The following is a 21,133-nucleotide window of genomic DNA, read 5'->3' on the forward strand; positions in this document are numbered from 1 at the left end:
AGAGAGAGAGAGAGAGAGAGAGAGAGAGAGAGAGAGAGAGAGAGAGAGCAAAGAAAAATTTATATAATTTGTCGTTTTACAATTAAATGCGGTAAAAAAACATAAATGAATACGTCAGATGTATACACTGATGGAAACTACAGATCTGAGTACGAGCACTAATGCAATCATAGAGATAATGGTAAGTGCTCTAAATATTGTAGTACCTTTATACACGCGCGCGCGTGACGTCATCGCGGAACTTATCTTATTGTTAGGGAAATTATGCAAATGGTATTATGTGTTATCTAGATTAAAATAAACAGAATAATTTTTTACAAAACACTTTGTATAAAAGATATTTTATTTCACATTATAATACTACAATGTGTTATTTTATGTTCGTTAATTTAAAATGTTATTTTTAACACAAGTTACAAACACAATTTAATACAAATTGTTAGTACAAATTAAATTAAATATATTAATATAGTGTATTTAATAAAACTTTTTTATACATAAGTATGTATAAAAAAATTACACAAATCATAGAAAATATGTAAATTAAAGACTGACTTGTCTGAATTATATTGTATCTTAGATATAGAAACTTGTTAGATATGGAAACTTGTTAGATATGAAAACTTGTTAAATCTCAGTCTACTTATAAAATGTTTCTCTAATTCATATCTAACAATATAACAATTTAAAAGAAAATGTATCTCCAAATAATATATAGAAGATATATAATATATATAATAATATATATAGAAAAATATTCTTAACACAAATTATTCATAACAATAACTCTGATAACAATAACTCTGAATTATACTGATAGTGGTATTTGAAATAATTTAAGATTGTTCGCGTTATTACGGTTCGTAATACGGTTCCTGAATATCGCTTTTCGATATTCACTTAACGAAATGGCAAATACTTTGCTGCGGGGACTTCTTGTGTTACGCTAAAATCAACAATAAAATGTACGGATCATAAAAGATATTGTAAAATAACATAAATTATCAACTTACTTGAACAGTAACCCCTAGAAGCATATCGGCATTAGAATATAATTCCTTATGTAAGGATATCGTGATGATTTGCATTGTGTTTATTTGGGATTGAATAAAGCGAATAACATTCTTGATATTCGCCTTGTCTAATGCCGCATCACCTTCGTCCATAAGGAGAAACGGTATTTTCTTGTAACTGTGAAATGGGGGGAAAATAGATTAAAATTATGTTCTTAACTCTTTACTGTCGGTTATTATCTGCATTATAAAAGCATCAAAATGCATGTAAATGTATTAATCTTAGGATAAAGATATACCGTTGAAATGCAAATAGTAATGCTAAACTAGCGAGTGATTTCTCTCCACCAGACAAATATTGCAATGGCTGAAAGTATTTAGATGGCGCTATGCAGTTGTAAATTATATTGCCCGCGTACGGTTCCTCGAAGTTATCTGCGAAGATAGTTGCTTGAGCCGACGTATCATTAACTAAACTCTGCATAGACAATAAAGCAAGTCAGATATAAATTATAAAATACACATAAAAATAAACTATATAATAAACAAAATCTTAAAGTAAAATTAAAAATGCCGACTTTGAGTATAGAATCTATTTCCGCAGCAACAAAATCCAGGCAATCTTTAAACTGTTTGCATCTTTCTGCCTTCACTGACTTAAATCGCTTTTGTATTTTATCACACTCATTACGGCAGGTTTGGAAGTTCTTATTTATCTCTTGTATTTGCTGCGCTATCGAACTTATCTTTTCATCAACCTGTATTTATCCAAATTCATGAGATTTTTTAGCATATCTGACATAAATATACATAATGTATATCATGTAAAATTATAAATGTTATATACCTTAAGATTGGGATTTATATCTTTAAATTCATTTTGAATCTTTGTAAGCTTTTCATTAAGTTGTGTAGCCATGTCGTGTAAATTTTCTTTTGTACAATTACGGATGTTTTCAGGAAATCGCGAGAAATCAATTTTTCTTAACACTTTACAACCATCTGACGATTCCGCGTTTGAACTTGAGCTAGTTGTAAAAAAGCTGTCTTCTGGCGTACGATGTGATGTCTCTGACATTGGAATAATAAAGTCTTCTATCTGTAATAATAATTATGTTATTAAGTATAACTGATGTTAAGCGAGAGTCAAACCTAATTTCAAGTGATATTTAATATTTGTATTAACAAATCTCTTAAACCTCATCTTTTACAATATATGAGTCCTTTAATTGTTTTGAAAACTCGCAAACCTTGCATTCATTAATTATAGTGTTGCATTCTATTTTTTTCTCTTCTATTTTTTTTTGTACAGCAATGAGCCCCATCTGACTCCCCAAATATACATTTCCGATAACGTCAACTTGCAAGCTGTACTGAGCCAATTTTTTTTCCATATTTTCTAAAACCTTTTTTTTGTTTGTGTAATAATCTTTTAACTTCGACATTTCCGTTTCTTCTCGCTCAATTTTAATCTTTGCATTACGTTTTTGCTGATATGCCTTTTTCAGTTCTGCATCAGCTTGTTCTACAGCGCTTTTCCATTTTAATATTTTACCTTTTCACACAAAATTCGCACATATATGAGAACATTAATTGACTAGCGACCATACATTAACAAAAATATAATTTGGAAATTTACTTTCTGTATCATTCTCGTTTTCAAAGTGCAATTGATTCTTGATACGATCATATTGTTGTTCAAGTTCCATTTGCCTCTTTTTCTGCTCTTGATACAGTCTAAAAATTAATATTACACTTATTTTTTTATACACCTAGATTAAAAATCATATAAAAAATTAAATAAAAATTTTATACCGCAAATTATTCTTCTCATAGTAGTCAATATCCGGCACATTAATATCTTTACAAAAATCAACAAAGATTTTATCTTTAATTGCATTAACCTGTTTCTCCATGCTTTTAGTTTTTTCAACTCGTTTTTTAATATTGTCTTCAATTTCAGATATTGCCATCTAAAAGTTTTACGAATAATAGAAATATCTTTCTCTTGTACAGATCAATAAAAAGTTTTAAAAGAGATATATATGTATATGAATTATACATTATACATTAAATACATTTTGAATTATACATTAAAATACATACATTTAATTCAATTATTTCTCTATCAAGCCTGTCTAATTCTTCATTTAGCTGAACGATTTTGTCTTCCTACAAAATGTAGATTTTATGTATTATTATTTGATGATAGATCATATGTAATAAAACTATATCATATGTAATAAAACTAAAATATAAATTGTTCCTGCTTCTTAATTACGTACAGTGTCTTTTATATCTTTCTCAATGTATTCATTTTGGCGCTTGAGTTCTTTCATTGTTACATTAATTTCATTAAGTTCAGATTGCATAAGAGAGATTTTGGACAAATCATCTCTGAATTCTTTCATTAATTGTGCCTATAAAATTGTACATATTATGTAAACCACTATATGTTAAATTGCTGCACTGATCTTGCAAAAAATTTACAACCTTTTGTTCCTTCAATGCCAATACTTGTAGGTCCCCCCATTGTTTTGCTTTTATAATTAAATCAGCCTGCCCACCGGACATTGTACCATCTTTACGATAAAAACATCCATCCAATGAAACACACTAAACGTAATAAATATATACTAGTTTCATAAATAAAATTGATATATAAAGATAAAGAAAATAATAATAAAATATACATATATATATATATATATACACATATATATATATATATATATATACACATATAATTACATCATATTCTTTTTGTTTTTTATCATCAGGTTGCGCTATTAGTCTCGCATCTTCAATAGTCTCGCAAACTAAAGTATTCTGAGTGACAAATAAAACCGCTTTGCTTATTTGTGTTGATGAAATTTTCAACACGTCATATAATAATTTAACATTTTGCGGCTCTTTTATATTACTGTAAAGTAATAACATTATATGTTATATTATCCAAAAATACTTTTTTTTTCCTCTAATTACTCACCGTAAGTGTTCTTTTAACAATGTCGTTTTTATTGAATCAAGCGGTAAAAATGTTTCAATGCCTATTTGTTCCTCTTTTAAAAATTTAATGTATTGCATTGCTGTACGTCTGGTATCAACGACGATGGCATCCATATTTTTACCGAAAATTTTAGTTACCGCAACATTATAACGTGGATGAATAGGCTTACAAAAATCAGATAAGCGACCATACTAAAAAATAAAGTTGTATTAACTCTTTGTGAACTTTTATAATCTTCATTATATATATCTAAATTTTAATAATAATTAATAGAAACGATACCACGCCAGGGTAGGACTGTTTCAACTGTTGGATTGTTTCATTTTTTTTAATCTGTCGCGAAATAGTATTCTTATCGATATCAATCTGGGAAAGCTTCTCTGAAATCTTTGCAATATCGTTCTCCAGACTGAACGATTTATTCATTGCATCAGTTTTTTTCTGCTTTAATTTCTCAGCTCTCTTTTCCATTAACGTTACTTTAGGTTCGACACTTTGCAATTTTTTGAGCCGCGTTTCGAAATTCTCCTTCGTTAATCTTGTCTGCTTTACTTTGTACTCCAAATCTTGCTTGCGTCTATTTTCGTTATCAAGTTTATCCTGATCCTTTTGTTGATCGCGCATCAGGCTATTTATTTGCTTTACTAAATTCGTTGTCCGGTATTCAGTTTCGTTCGTCAATTCCATGTAACGTTTAACCTTATGTGTGCATCATTATATTAGGCAAAAATTTATTATAAAGTAATGGAAAACGAAAATATTTTTTTCATAAACTATTAAAATATAAATATCTACAGATATCGTATAAATATTATGGATTTGCAACGGTATACCTGAGAGTTGCTGAGTTCTATAGTGCTCGTCTGTGACGCTTTTTTTAACTCCGCTAATTTGTTGCCTATTTGTTTTAGCTCATCTTTTAGTTCTTCGATTATTCTCTTTTTAGTATCACGCGCTTTACTTGCACTGTCTAGAGATACGCGAGCACAATCACGTTTTTTCTGCCAATGTGAGACGTTATCCTCAAAAACAACATATTCCAGCTTCTTCGGGCGAATAATCTTCTCCATTTCCAAAATACCTTGTTCAATATTTTCGAGAGAACTGAATAATGACTTAAATTTTGATTGTGTACGTTTTAGTAAATGTATCGCAGCTTCCTTATCGCTTAAATACTTATCTATTAGCGATTTGACTTCTTTTTCCTCATCTTGTAAGAGTTCAGCTTCCTTCTTAATGAGGAGCAATCGAATTAATTGAAATTTTGATTTTTTCTTATTCTGTAATGTTCGATAATTATTTTATCACAACTATATGAAGAAAGATATAAACAGTAATTTCTAAAGATTTTTATAGTTTGAAAACAAATGTAACATACATATTGTTTTTTCAACTGTAAATATGTTTCTGTTTCTGCTTTTTCCGCAGCGGCGTATTTCTTTTGAATTAATATCTGTTTTTTTCTTTGATGTTCAAAATATACTGCTTCTTCCGCTTTCGAAAGTTCTAATTTTAATCTGCCGTAAACATCAAAATCTAAATTTACCAAATCTTATAGCAAAATTTGTACCATCAGTTAGAACAAAACAAAACTTGTACCTATTATAATCTGCTTTGTACGTAATTGAATTACTAGTCTGTTCGAATATCGCGGTTAGATCTTTCGGCGTTTTCATTGCGAAACATTCGATGTAACCCTGAGGTATCAAAAAATTCCCTGCCTTTATGTCCAAACCCATTTCTCGTAGTTCATTTAAATAAAATACATTCGTAACAATCTGTATGGCAAGAGATGGATAATCAATCAGTATCAAGTAGTGTAATAAAATAAGAAAACAATTTGACAAGATTGTAAATAATGCTGTAGAATTCCACCTTGTCATCTATGTCGTACTGACTGACTTCGCCTAATATCTTCCTTTTGAAACTCTTTTTCGTTTCGTCGTCTATCTTGAAGATCACGTTTACATAAGTACTACTGTAATATATTAAACTTTTAAAATATCTAACAGCACGACATGAAATTAATTGAGAAATAAAGAAAATATATTTCTAATACTTTTTCATTGGGCCTCCAACACTATATCCATAAATGAGTTCATTGAGGTTTTTAACACGCAAAGAGCTCGGCTTCTCCCCTAATGCAAAACTTATGGCGTCCATAATATTTGATTTTCCTAAAATACATAAAACATTTGCATATCTTAATTAGAATATAAAAGTAATATAGTAAAAGGAACAAAGAAAAATTTATACGAAATAAAAGAGAGTAAAAGAAAAAAAATTAAAAATTTAAATTTCTCTTAAAAAATTTAAATCAACCTTAATCAATAATACCTTAATCAATAATCTTATTTGTTATTTCATTAAACCAAATCAAATCAAGTAATAAATATCGTTGAGGTAAATAATCTATTAATAATCTCTTAATAAATAATTATTTTCTATATTTATTTAATATATAATTATTTATTATACAATAATGAAGAAATAAGAACAAGCTATTTGATATGCGGGAAAATAGTTTCGTTCTAAATCGAATAAAATGAACGTTGGAAAGAGCATAAGAATCTCACCGGATCCATTTGGACCGATTATTGCTGTAAATGATCGGAGAGGGCCGATCGTTGTTCTTCCAAAGAACGACTTGAAGTTGGAAATCACGATACTATCTAAAGAAATTGGCATTGTTAAGGCAAAGCGTTTATCGAATGCGAATAGACCAGTGAGCAAGTGACCGTTGGTCAAACTCCGAAACTCTCGAAACTCCGGAATGCTCCGAATTCGAAATAACGCAGGGTTACCAATTTGCAAATTCCAAAGGGTGCATTGAGCTGCTAAGTAGCAATAGAATGTGATTGGTTCTTATCTTTGGATCCAACCAATCACACTTAATTGCTATTTACTTAGCCGCTCACTGAGCGGTTGTGCTCCTGGATGCAGCAGAAGTGTCGCGTCGTGAGATAGGTTTAACTGTAGGGCGCGAAGATTTAACCGGGTTTAACGGTAAATTAACAAACTATTTTATAAGTTAGTTATGAGTTTACGAAATAAAAACGAATACATATATTTTAATAAAAGTGAGATCGCACAACATGAACGATGGCGTTCATGTTGTGCGATCTCACTTTTATTGAAATATATGTATTTGTTTTTATTTCAACCAACCAGAATAAAAATGTGATTATCGCATCATTGCTTAAATGTGAAACAGATTTGCAAAATAGAATGTATGTTGTATAACAAATTAAAATACGCACAAGCGCGATGTTGCATATTAAGTTACTGCTTTATCATTATTGTTAAAATATGTGTAATAAATTGCTGCTCTCGGATACACACGTCTGATTAACGCAATAAAATCAATTGTTTGTTCTAGCAGTTTGTTCGCAAGTTTTTATTAAAGTCAAGTTTTGAAAGCTATTTACATTACTCACAACATAACTCATGTCTCACACTCGCAATTGCTATCAGGCTTATTCTAACTTATACTATAGATATATATATGACCTAATTTATCAAAAAGTATGATAGTCGTGCAGTGATTTCAAAGTAATATGAAAAATGTGAATAAATTTAGAAATAATAATAATAATACGTTAATATTTTGTAATATTTATATATTCTTCTTTGAAGACAAAATTAAAAATCATCCACAGCGAATATATATATATATAAATATATATGTAAGAAAAGAAAATAGTTATTTCTTTTACATAATAAACGTCTACGAAACATGTGTAGGACATGTAGTCAGGTCGAGTGTTAACACTTTGCTCTCCAAACACTCGCCTACCTGTAATTCATATATAACAAGTATAGTCGACTCTAATGACGAGTCACATGTGAAATGATTTGCAATCTACTTACATCCGGGCATATTCCGATGAGCGCATCTGCGTGCGAGTAAAATTCCTCTTTCAATGATATAACAATCGTCTGCAGCGAGCTCGTTTTGTCGCGGATGTAGCTGGCCACCTTTCCTATGTTAGTATTATCGAGGGCCGCGTCGATCTCATCCAGAACGAAAAATGGCGCAGGTTGGAAACTGAACATAGACGAACAATAAATGTTAATTAACCATCCGTCGTATTCGAATTATATCATCAACTTGATTTTGCGTAAAAAATATTAACCTGTGAATTGCGAATAATAGAGCTAGTGCAGCGACGGTTTTTTCTCCACCAGACAAATTAGACATTGGCTGAAATCGTTTGCCAGGAGCCACGCAGTTATAATTAATGCCGTCCAAGTAGGGTTCTTCAGGATTTTCTGGTCCAAGGAATGCCTGAGCGGATTGATTCTTTGCCAGACTCTGAAATAGCCACAATATATATGATAAATATATGATGATAAATATGATTAATATAAATTATATATTTATTTGAAAAGTATATATTTGTTTCGCCAATAAGTGATTGACAAGAAAGACTCTATTTTTTAATCGACAACATTTGGCAGTGTCGTGACAATTCGACCATTGGTTTTGGTCGGATTAATCATCAAGACGTTTCGACCATAGGTTTTGGTCTTTTATATTTATATATTTATTTGTAGACAAATTATTGTATAAATATTTTTACAAACTCATTATTTCACAAACCTTATAAATAGGATCAATCTCGTTCGCCACATGTTCAAAACATGCCATGAATCTGTCGTGTCGTTCTTTTTTCACCTTCTCGAATTGTGTCTTCGCTTTCTTCGCTTTCTTACGAGACTGCTCGAACTCTTCATTAGTCTCTTGTAATTTCTCTTTCGCCAAATATAATTTTTGAATTGCCTAAGAGAGAGAAAATATTTTTATATTTTCATAACTTTTTACGTTTACCGACATATCATTTCTAATATACAATTTGTTGCAAACCTTCATATTTGGAGCTTGTATGCGTTGTATTGTATTTTGCAAATCGTTGATTGTTTTCGTTAACTTGTCGGTTGTCTTTTTGATATCTTCTTCGTCCACATCTTTCAGATTTTCAGACAAAAGCGCATAGTCTATGGTAATCCTCTTTTCGCGTTCATACTGCTGTTGCGTACTTACTGATGAATCATTATTAGTTTCACTTCCATTTGCCGCACTCGTCTCACCTGCTATATCTTCCATATTTCCGTGCAACATAGGTATTGCAATATCTTCCATCTACATATTATTAAATACATTAGTAATTTAAAATAATACGCATAATATATACTCGAATGATGCAATCTCATTTTGACGACTCAACAAACCTTGCATTGCATCAAAATAGCATGTCGTTCGGCCTTCTTCTGTTCGATTTTTGATTCAATTATGTTAAACTGCTTCTGAGCTGCCTGAATGTCCTTTGCGATAGCTCCCACTTCACGCCTAGCTTTACCAATTTCGTCTTCTTTCTGATCAACCTCCATCTTTTTAACATTGCGAGACGATTTCAATTGTTCCATTTGTTGTTCAAAGTGGTCGATCTCTGCTTTTTGATTAGATTCGGTTTGCTTCGCGGATTCAAGTTTATCCTCTGCATCTTGCACCGCTCGTTCCCATCGCAAAACATTGCCTATGGTATAAGTAATATCAAAATGCAAAAACTGATAACATAGTACATACAGAGTATAAAATAAAAACACTTCTTCATATAATGTGAGATTTTATGCAAAAGTTTATATATTTTCATAACATACTTTCTGTATCACGTTGCTTCTCAAAATCCAATTGATTATAAATACGATTGCATTGATTGTCAAACTCCATTCTTTTCTTTGCTCTTTCTTGTTGCGATCTGGAATAATAGTACATTCGACACTTTAGCATCTAAATCTAAGATAATACAATGCTATTATCTAACATAATTTCTTCGTACCTTAATTCTCTTTCTTCATATTGACGGATATTAGAAACTCCTATCTGTTCACAAAAACTGGCAAATACGTCGTCCTCAACATTGTTCATTTTTTCTTTGATGTTTTGTATTTCTTGATCTCTTTCAGCCATAGTCTTCTCAATAGCAGCTATTGCAGGCTATACATAAAAAGTATTGAAACATTTCGTTCAAATATGAATAAATATATGTATGCAAATATACAAAATCTACTTCTTAAAACTTACACCAAACATATTTAACTCGTTTTGCAGACCCTCTAACTCCACTTCAAGATCCGCGATTTGTTTTTGCTATAATAAAAATTGTATCCACATGGTTTTTAAATAATTATATAATCGCATAAAGCATAAACAATGCAATGCATAATACTCACTGTTGCAGACAAGTCGCTTTTGTTGTATTTTAAGCGAGTCTCTAAACCACGTATTTGAGATTCAACCGTGTTCAATTCGGATTCCTTGCGCGATTTTTTCAAAGATTCTCTCAGTTCTTCCGTTAATTTTTCCTGTAAATAAAAAAATAAAATACATTTTTATCCCTATAATATATAGAAATAAAAAATGCATTACCTTTTGCGCCTTTAATTGAGACATCTGTTTTTCATCCCATCTCTTCGCTTTCTTTGCAAGATCCAAACTGCCTCCAGATATTATACCAGCTTTCTGGTAAAATGTACCGTCTAATGCGACGCACTGTAAATATTTTGCATATATATCATAGTTTAGATTATTACTTTGTTTAAGCAAAGATAAAGATAATATGTATACACTTACATCATATCTAGTTTTCTTGTCCATCTCGTACGCTACTTTATTAGCATCCTCCGGTGTTTCGCATACAAGAGCATTATTAGTTGCAAAGAGAACTGCTCTATCAATGTCCTTTGGGGAAAAATGCAACACATCGTACAACAACTTCACGTTCTTAGGTTCTTGTATGTTGCTGCAAAACAGTATATAATCATTATAAAATAACAAAAAGATATAGTAATGTTAAAATAGAATCATGTAACGATTAATTTATTTACCGAAGACGTTCTTTAAGTGGTTTAGCTTGTATGTAATCAAGCGGAAGAAATGTTTCTGGCTCGAGATACTGCTCCTTCAAATATTGGATACACTGTCTGGCCGTTTTCTCGGTATCCACTACAATAGCCTCCATGTACTTACCAAGTACTTTCGTAATCGCAACATTATATCGCTTGTGAATTGGTTCGCACATGTTGTACATCCGATCATACTGAAGAAAAAGAAACACTTGAGTCATTTCGTTTTTTTTTTATTTTAAAGAAAATAGGAAGAAGAGATAACGCACCACTCCAGGAAACAGACGCTTAAAATTCTCCACAATTTCTGTCTTTTTCTTGTTCCTAGATACTTCGTGCTTATCAACTTTAGCATCACCGAGCTGTTCGGAGATGCTCTCCAACTCTCGTTGCAAATTCTGAATCTTATCCTTCGACGTGCCTACATCGGACTGCAAGTCAGCTCTGAGCTTTTTCTGATCCTCCAATGCAGCCTCCGATGTTTTTATATGCTCCTCCAACTTTTCCACTCGCTTGAGCGCCTCGTCTCGCATATGACCTTTCTGTTTATGCTTATTCTCTATCTCGGTCTTCTTCCTACCTTCATTGTCGAGCCTATCTTGATCTGACTTTTGTTCACGATTAATAGAATCGAGAAGCTGAAGGTACCTCGCGGATTGCTTGCCAGCTTCCTCTTTTAGACGATTATATTCCTGTACCTTAAATTATTTCAGTTAATTAGACCATTACAATGCAATTTGCGTTTTATTCAAAATAGCTGTAAATTAAATAATGGCGTGCCTTGAGATTTTGCGAATATTACGTAATTTATATGTACCTGTTCATCTTCCAATTGCACATCTCTCCCTTGTAATTGGGATTGCCCTGCTATACTCGCTTCGTAAGCAGCTTTAGCTTCCTCCACCTGTCGCAATTCCTCCTGCAGTTCGTGTATATCCTTTTTATGAGCTTCGTCCGCGATACGCGCCTGAGCTAAAGATTTGCGTGCAGATTCCACCTTCTTCTGCATATGTGCGACACGTTCTTTAGCTTTAATAAACGTTGGTCTCTTTTTCGTGATTTCTACTTCCACTTCTCTGATATCTTGCTCTATCTTAGCAAGATCTCTGCCCAGTTTAGCGGCTTCTTTTTTCTTCTCTTTCAACAATTCTTCAGCCTTCTCCTTCCTCTTCTCGACTTTTACAATTTCGGTCTGCTTCTTCTCTTGAGCTTTCTCAAGCAAAGTAGTACTCCTTTCATTGTGATATAATCGAAACAGATGTAATTCTACTTGCTTTTCCATCTAAAAACAAAAGATAAATTTTTGTGATTAACAGTTACGTAAATACATAGGTAAAAGAAAAGATATATATATATAATTCTAATTTCTTGCTCAATACGTATAATATTAAATATTACAGAAAACTTAAAGAATACGCACGTATTCTTCCTTGAGACGTTGATATTTTTCAGCCTCTTCTTTTTCTAACTTTGCTTCTTTTCTTTCAGCAGCAATCCCTTTCTTTTTCTGATACGAAAACTGGGTTTCCTCTTCAGCTTTCAACATTTCTGTTTTTAATCTACAATATTACTTTTATTATTTACAAGCACATTACCAAGCATAGCTATGTGCAATGGCATTTGAGAACTTACCTTTCATATTCTGTTTTTAATGAACCAGAGTTGCTGATCTCCTCAAATAGAGCAGTGCGTTCCTTTGGATTTTTCATGGCTATAGATTCGACCGCACCTTGGAATACCAAAAAGTTCTTTGCTTTAACATTAATACCAAGGTGCTCCAACTCATTAAGATACACTTGGCTGGTGACAACCTGTGGCGAAAAACATTTTGAGGATCTTGAATTACGTACGTGCAACTGAATAAAGATCCAGCTATTAAACTCACATTGTTATTGATTCTGTGTTCTGAAGAAGAACCTTGTACTGAACGCATAAAGCTTTTCTCAGTTCCGTCTTCCAACTCGAATACAGCTGTTACCGAAGCGCTATATTCAACAGAAAGCTTATGGTTTTTACATAATTCAAGAGATGAAACATACAAATTGTAACGCACAACTCCAGGAATCTGTAAATCAGCATCGTTGTGCACATGTCAAATTACCTTCGTGCTACTGGCATTCCAATGGACGCGCCGTGAATGAGCTCGCTGAATCTCTTGACTCGCAGACTGCTAGTCTTCTCGCCCATGACGAAACTGATAGCGTCCATGAAATTAGACTTTCCTGTGGCATGCAACAAGGAGAGTCACAGTCACATAGTTTCCTTATCACGTCTGTCAGCACAAAACGTCATACGTTTGCGCCGCGTACCTTGCGTTCAACGAACAACGATTGAGCGAGCGATTTTTGGAAAACTAGGATCTAACTCGATAAATCTAGAAGTGTACAGCTATCTCCGACAAACAGCCATCGCTCAAGCGTTGCATTTGCCGAACGCATCTATTGTTGACACACAGAACGATAACCTACCGGATCCATTGGGGCCAACCACTGCTGTAAAGGACTTCAGTGGGCCGATAATAAGCTTCCCTTTGTAAGACTTGAAATTCTCGACTTCGATATGCTTCAAGAACGCCGGCATTCTTGAAGATGATCAAATAAAACGTGTGAAATCCGAAAGTAGCGTAATTGGCGCCACAAAATTCCCAACGCAAGCATCAGGCATCACCGTTGAACTACCGTTCTCTTCAACCAGGAGTAAAAACGAGAAGGAGGAGTTGAGAGTTCCGTTTTCCGTTAGAAACGCGGGAACTTGCGATCGCAGTGCCATCTGCAGATGATTGCGTGTATGTCGTCATCTAAAATCTATATATGTGTACATAAATTGACATAAAATAGAGAAGTAGATGAGATAAACAATCTCAAAAAAAATATATATATATATATTATTTGTTTAAAGCTTTGACAAAGGTTTAAAGACAAAATTGATAAAACACATGCACTGGCTATAAATGTATCAACCAATGAGACGCTGAGCGCATTCTTAAGCACGCCATATTTGATTTTATTAAAAGTTTTATTGGTGATATGTTATATAAAATCAATGAGAAGTTCCGGAGATAATTGAAGAATATCGATATTATCGACTATCGATATGTAAAATTTTTTCAATTACCGACATGTTTAACCCTCAGAGAACACACAGGGTCAATTTGACTCTTACCTCGAGTTTTATCATAAATATCTTGAAAGCATTTTGAAAATTGGCAGAAATATCAAAAATTAAAAAAATACAATTTTTTTCGTAAATTACGTTTTTTTCAAAAAAATAATTTTTTTTTAATTTTTTTAAATATGTAAATAATTCCAAAGGCACTTTTTATTTATATCAATTGATTTAACAATGTTTCAAGTACATCTGGAAATTTTTTTAAGCTGATCGCACTCGTCAATTTAAAATGGTGGACGATCAAAGTGTGTGTAGGGTCAGATTGACCCAGAGTGTTCTCCGTGAATGAAAAAATAGGTGTGTTCTCCGAAGGTTAAATAATTATCTTTTAACGAATTTACATTATCTTTTAAATTCATACTTTATTAATACAAATTATTATATAGATACTTCATAAATAAAAGTGCATATTTACGACCCAATAATATCATATATTGCCGCAAAACTACATTTTTAAAATAAATTTTCAATTCTGTTAGTACCTTTAGGAACGTACCCATATTATACCAAATTAAGGGCCAATTTCACCAACCACGGTTAGCTTAACCGACGGTTAAAGTTAGCAGGATTGACCAATAGAAAGCAGGGTGGATTCATTTCTATTGGTCAATCCTGCTAACTTTAACCGTCGGTTAAGCTAACCGTGATGGTGAAATTGGCCCTAAAGCATGGAATATGTTCTCTGATTTTTTCACGTGCAAATTACTAAATTAATACGAATAATCACGTATTTTGTGTGATACACACACACATTTTCGATATAGTAGAAGTTCTTATAATAGTTTGTGTGGTTTTAAGGCCATTTTTATAAAATATTAATTAATTTAATCGGCGATTTATTCAATCAGCATAGTTTAAAGCAGTATTTCTCACTACACAATTTTTTATGTCCATAATCTAATAATTCTTTTCATATGTTAAGCAACAAGACATTGATATAAAATATTCTACTTACAATAAAATATTACATATGACAAGTTAATCATCGATTAATTTAATCAGAGTTTGGTCGAAGTTACTCCCAAAATTTGTATCATTACGTATTGAAATTCAGACAGCATGAGATTTGATTAAGAGGAATAGAAAGCAAGGATTTCTTTCAAGTCCAATGCATAACGATAAGGTCTTGACGCAACGATGAACGAAATTATTGAGGAAGATGGCGCCACCGATAGAAACGCTTTTATAAAATAATTATCGCGCTATACATACACTATTTGAAAAAAAATGTATTAAAAAATGTAAAGAGATGATAATGTCATTTAATAATTAATATACTGCTATAAATATACTGATTGTCCGATTATTAATGGACTTTTTATTTTTTATCTCAAACCAGCTTCTCAAAATAAAAAAAACTAAAATCTCGTATAAATTTTATAAAGTTCATGTTTTGCGTCAGATGGATTTTAATAAATAAAAGTACATACTATATATATATATATATATATTTATTTATTTATCCGTTTTTGGCGTACAAATTTTATTTGCTGTTACATATTAAAAAGAATTAAATATATACTTTAATACATTTTTAAAATTTTGTCTGAATAATTTCGCAATCGTGATCTTTCGTTTTTGCTCGCCCTCGATGTGGGTCCATTTGGGTGAGATAGGAGATATATTCTACCTACTCTTTGTGTGCAACGTGACTTTATGAGAAAAAAGAAATAAAAAGAAAATAATGGTCAAAGAAATAAGAGAATTATATCAATTAGAAATTAAAACGTAACATTAACGTCCACTTTCATCCTACTATATACATTTCATACCTATTTAAATTAAAAAGAATATTGTTTATATAACAATATATAACAACTGATATAAAATTATGCAAATCAAGCACAATATTAAATTACGAGTAGTTATGGCGAATCCAAATATCTATATATTTATTTTTTTTACAGTGCTTCCGATTCAATCCGAATCAATTTATAAAATCTTTAACTAGAAACATACATGTATAAAAATGATCGCTACATATAATATATATAGTGAAATTAATACAACGTTATTATCACGAACGGCGATAAGAAATGTTTATTAAGGTGAAAAATACAGGCCATTGTTATTAAAATTGCTAATATTAATATCAATATCATTAAGCTGTTAATATTCAAGCAAGTACAGACGTATTACATCGAAAGACGTTTACGTCAAATGTGAGACTCGTGATCTGTGTCTCAATCAGTGATTCGGCTCCATTCGTCGAAGGACGGACTTTAGGGTACGGGGCTACGAAGGGCACGCGAGTGAAACAGGATGGAGGACGGTGAGAGGGTGAAACTCGGTGAAAGAGGTAGACGAATCCGAGGGGGTGAAGGCGCTATCGGCCGTGAATAATGCGCGGTGGCGTACGCGTCCCGTGCGTCCCGTCTCGTTCATGCTCGTGTGTTCGATTCGGCGACTCGGCTGCGGATGGATTGATAAAGATTAAAGGTAAAGGGAGGTGGCAGAGGGTCCAGGGGTGTTTTGGAGTTAGGCGACAGAAGTCAGCCAGCGAAACGAAGCGGGCGCTCGCTCGTGTGGGGGATGATGTCACATAGGGGTTTCCCCCTTGTCCATTCCTTTCCCCTCCCCTCTTCTTCCCTTCTCTCTGCCAAGCGTAAATACATACAGATGCAGGCCGGATTGATGCATTGACCGAGCGCAGTGACGTAGGTATCCCACGTGTCGCGGCAGACGCTTTTCTTATCCACGATTGCTCGTGTCGACGACCTCCGTTACTGTAATTTTGTCTAATTAGAAAGATTCTCTGCAATTTTGGAATAATCTAGGGCTGATCGATTGACCTCCTGAACTACTTCACCGAATATTCATTTTATAGTCATTCAGTTTTCTCATATTCTTGTTAGAATAATTTTGCTCAAATTTACTTCGATATTTCGCTGTTACTCCTCTTTTTGCAGAAACTTTGCTTCATATAGTCGAGAAATATTTGCATTAAAAATATTACAGAAAGAGAAGAGAGGATTTTTAATAAAAGACCAAAAGTACGATGGAAACATTAAAAGAGAATTGTTGCATTTTCCGTTAAAATCTAAGGATTTTTTTATTCGACAGCTAGAGTTCTTATATCATTTTTTAGATCACATATTCAGATCTTTGAGATAAGAAAGAGATTATATTAATTTGAATCGTATTCCATTTTATTTTTAAAACAAAATGTCTCTTTAAATATTTTTTTTCTCCTATATACCGTTTTCATTATGCATTCGTCACTTGAATTATTGCATCTCGCGTTTATCAACAACTGCGTATCCGGTGAGCCAAAGCAAACAGCGCGCCTTTTCTGTCTCGATGATCAATCAGACATTATCTTTGTGAAAACACGCTACTACATGAGACATCAATTTTTACGCGATACGCGCGCTAATCATGCAGGAGCAATGCCGTGCATAATTTTTAAATATTGGAGTTTCCCGTTCTTAAATAGCTATTGTTACCGCTAAGTGAGAAATACATTTTTCTTTTATTAAAACCATTTTCAAGACATTAATATAAGAAACGACATTATAGATCACTAACTTTTGCATCCTGAACATGCTAAAAGCGTGCGAAAAGCGAGATAACGGCTACATTTAGCGTAGACTAAGCAGAGACGGAAGTTACAATTACTAAGCGGCAGTCGAACATAATTACAGTTGTAATTTGCAGTTATTACAGTTGTAGCTATAGCTAAATAACTTCGATTGTTACAAGGTGGCAACAACACGCCTCTGCTAAAGAAATATGTTAAGGAAGACTTCGACCAAAATTCGATTTGATGGTGAGAAGACGAGCACAATTATAGGTACCGTGATATGCCTCGGAAGACAAGACGCCCTTAGGGAAGACGTTCTACGCCAATGCGAGCGGAGCTTCGCTCGCCTCGGTATGACTCACACGATCTCTCTCTCTCTCGCGCGCGCAGCTTCCCCTGTTCCCGTACGGTCCCGTATCGCAGCCGTGCACAATGGAGAATAGCAAATGCAGTAAAGGTAACTCACGTTCGCCATGGCCGGGGCCAGCAATACTAGTCCGAGTTCTCCCCTTGTTCTTCCTGGAGTACCCGCGGGCCACGTGGCACGATTTTCACCCCCGTCGCTATATCCTTCCAGTAGCGATCGTGGCAACGATCTCTCCGTCGACCGTCGTCGTGAGATATGTATTATATCGTTTCCACGCGATCGCGGACGGACTCGACCGACGGCGACGGCTTGTGCTGTCTCCCCATCATCTTATCGCGATTACTTCCTCGCGTATCTCGCCTCTCGCGATTCTTACATTCAGATCCAGATGATATCTGCGAGCCATTTTATAAAACTGCAGCAATTGTAACACCAAACGATGCATGCCAGAGCGCTCATTAGTGATACGTATACATTTTGTAACTTTATACTTCGCAGAGATACCGATATGGATTTATTAATTGCGAATAACAGTTTATCAATCCATAGATGATAAAAGTGTATTTTTATGTTTATGCATTTTCTTCTCTAGTGTCTTGATATAGTGCTATGCATTTATGGAAATATACATATTTGACAAACATTAAAATATAGAATTAACTCTTTTTAATAAAAATTAAAATAAGATTATTTGGATACCAATATATATATATTGTTTTTACTTTTATTTATTTTTTATTCCAGTAAGCCTTCCACAGTATGGCAGCAAATTGGAGAATTAATTCAATGAGAAATTGTTAGCAATTGACAGCGGAAACTGAGCAGAATCTATCGAATGCAGATTCAGCTTTATTTCTGCTGTCAATCTACATCAAATTATGTAGTAAATATGTAAAAATCTGCTGGATTTCTGCCGTTAATCTGCCATCACATTTTATTAATAAACTATATTTTTATCAGCATTCTGCCAATAATATTATTGTACCTTAGTAAAAGATGCGTACTTAGACTTGTCTGGTATATGCATCTTTTATCTATATATATAATTTAAAATTTTTAATGAAAATAGCATACATCCATATATATTATTCTGAAATGCCAGGAAAATAATTAATTATTATTAAATGTTCTTTGTTCTCATTTGCTAATTGTTATTATTAAAAAATAAAAAAGGTAGATGAAAAATGGCGTATGGCACAAAATAAAATTTTGATTGAAGTTTCTGTGCTGTGTGGTGAGACTCTCGAAAATATGCGACCAGAGAACGGAACCGTAAACGACCAATTCATGCGGTGAGCGCCTCGGAGCGAGGATCCTCAATTAAACAATTACACTTAAATTGAGTGGAATTCCCACCGCGGTGCCCGCATGTTCGTTAACGATCGTCATTCGTGCGCACCTACGATCTGTTAAGGTATACGCAGACACCGAGCTAAATAGCCTTTGATCAGGTACACGTGGACCCACATGTATCGAAATTTATGAATCATGAGATTGACCGAAATTGAGATTGACGATAAGTTTACGATTATGGTGGACGTACGGGTGAAAAGCCGCTGTGATAATTCGAGTGGAAATTGTCGACCCTGCGAAATATTCGTCGAGATACGCGAAGACACTGGTATTATATCTGGAAAAAGTGGCATAAAGCATCTTCCTTATTTTAAGGAAAGAGAAAAATTTATAAAAATATCTAAAATATAATTGTTAAAAAGTATACCTAATTTTAGTAATTTTTTAAAATAAAAAAATATAATAATAGCGTATATAAATCATATAGAGAATATAATAATAAAGCATTATAGTAGAGGAATATGTAAAACATAACGAAGTATGATACAAAAAATATTATAATATACAGATCAATAAGAAACTAAAAGCAAACGCTTGAAAATTCTACGCGATGAAGAATAATTAAGATAGTTCAGTGCAACAATTTATAATTTAACCTACTTTGAGAAGTTGAGAGAATTAATCCCCTTAAAGTTGAGAAAGTTAAACTTCAAAACTATTTTCTTAAGTTTTAGAAAAGTAGCTTAAATCGCTGCTGCATTGAGAAATCTTTAATTACACTTGGAATCTTATACATGCCAAAGCTTTATTTTTATTGACCTTCTACTACTATTACTTTCAATCATTTATACCGCTCAATCCATATGGTTATCAAACAATTCGCAGAATTGTAGATAGAAATTTTTTCATAGAAGAAGAAATTAATACTGCAGAGTCGATATATGTTCTATGCATATGAATGTGCGCAGTATAATCTTTATTTACAGCTTACGTGAGTGCCCTCACCTTTGCTCGCTTCTGCACACGTTGATAGCGATAAGTCACTCTGCTTTATTTTCCTCATTTGATCGACTCTCCTATATCAAGTTTCCTTATAATAACGCAGACAGCGTAATTATATTATTATTATTATTATTATTATTATTATTATTTAAAAAAGGAATTGTAATATTTTTTATAAACCTATATGAAAATGATTTTTTATAATAAAATATAATATACAAAATACAATATTTATTTGTGCGAAAAGTACAGCAATATATAATTTAATATGATTTGAAAGAATTATTTTTCTAACAGCATATTTTCTTCGATTCTCTCTTATCATATAAATTTTTGAAATAAGATAGGAAAAGAGAATTAAAAAATCGAAATATCTTGAAACAAAATACATTTATTTCATGACAAGTTTATTTAATAGATATTCTAAGTATGATATATTTATACCTCTTATATCTATTTAATACTAATGAACATTTAAACGATATTAAATCACAAACTTTAATTATTTTATTTTAAAAGCTGTATACTATTTTCAACTATATAAAAATGCTAGGAATCAATAGAACATAGATTAAAATTGTGCTGGCGTTAATCAAACTAACTCTTTACACACCCACAGAAAAGATTTCTAGATACAATACTATTAGGATCGAAATAGGGCCAATCATATTTAGTATTGAAAGAAGAATATATTTTAATCTTAAATAGAGAAATTCTTAAATCTAGAATAATTCTGAGTAAATTAGAGGGATAGCATCAAGATTATTTTATTCTAGATTTAAGAATTCCTCTATTTAAGATTAAAATATTCTTCTTTCTAGAAGTCTAATTTAAAAATTCCTCTATTTAAG

The 21,133-nt window shown here is 32.6% G+C and overlaps 2 protein-coding genes across 2 annotated transcripts; both read right to left on the bottom strand.

The window, feature by feature from the left end:
- Positions 1 to 565: 565 nt before the first annotated feature.
- LOC139776191 (structural maintenance of chromosomes protein 1A-like) lies at positions 566 to 7,078 on the bottom strand. The gene is given in 20 exon segments (XM_071712717.1): positions 566 to 946; positions 1,014 to 1,191; positions 1,313 to 1,509; positions 1,511 to 1,771; positions 1,861 to 2,112; positions 2,264 to 2,568; positions 2,653 to 2,750; positions 2,829 to 2,986; positions 3,120 to 3,185; positions 3,299 to 3,433; positions 3,507 to 3,629; positions 3,765 to 3,936; positions 4,003 to 4,214; positions 4,306 to 4,722; positions 4,857 to 5,303; positions 5,402 to 5,540; positions 5,623 to 5,801; positions 5,899 to 6,001; positions 6,083 to 6,200; positions 6,600 to 7,078. Coding segments are annotated over 20 exon segments (3,810 nt in total). The 5' UTR covers positions 6,712 to 7,078; the 3' UTR covers positions 566 to 808.
- A 327-nt stretch (positions 7,079 to 7,405) lies between these two features.
- On the bottom strand, positions 7,406 to 13,637 carry Smc1 (structural maintenance of chromosomes 1). Its single transcript, XM_071712715.1, has 20 exons — positions 13,398 to 13,637; positions 13,031 to 13,151; positions 12,815 to 12,914; positions 12,562 to 12,740; positions 12,350 to 12,488; positions 11,747 to 12,211; positions 11,199 to 11,627; positions 10,912 to 11,123; positions 10,658 to 10,826; positions 10,454 to 10,576; positions 10,258 to 10,389; positions 10,109 to 10,174; positions 9,864 to 10,021; positions 9,685 to 9,782; positions 9,256 to 9,560; positions 8,891 to 9,166; positions 8,627 to 8,806; positions 8,160 to 8,338; positions 7,894 to 8,071; positions 7,406 to 7,819 (listed from the first exon to the last, which is right to left on the bottom strand). The coding sequence occupies exons 1-20, from the start codon at positions 13,507 to 13,509 to the stop codon at positions 7,751 to 7,753; spliced, it is 3,690 nt and encodes a 1,229-aa protein (XP_071568816.1). The 5' UTR covers positions 13,510 to 13,637; the 3' UTR covers positions 7,406 to 7,750.
- Positions 13,638 to 21,133: the final 7,496 nt, after the last annotated feature.

Source organism: Temnothorax nylanderi, unplaced genomic scaffold (genome assembly GCF_030848795.1).
Source record: "Temnothorax nylanderi isolate EJ_2023f unplaced genomic scaffold, tnyl_v1.0 TNYL_tig0114_pilon, whole genome shotgun sequence".
Lineage (NCBI taxonomy): Eukaryota > Metazoa > Arthropoda > Insecta > Hymenoptera > Formicidae > Temnothorax > Temnothorax nylanderi.

Bases quoted from the DNA above. Each gene is read 5' to 3' on its own strand.
- Smc1 (XM_071712715.1), bottom strand. From the start codon at position 13,509: ATGCCGGCGTTCTTGAAGCATATCGAAGTCGAGAATTTCAAGTCTTAC. The intron at 11,628-11,746 runs GTACATATAAAT...AAATAATTTAAG, and splicing joins TGCAATTGGAAGATGAACAG to GTACAGGAATATAATCGTCT. The intron at 10,827-10,911 runs GTAAATAAATTA...ACTGTTTTGCAG, and splicing joins CCACTTAAAGAACGTCTTCG to CAACATACAAGAACCTAAGA.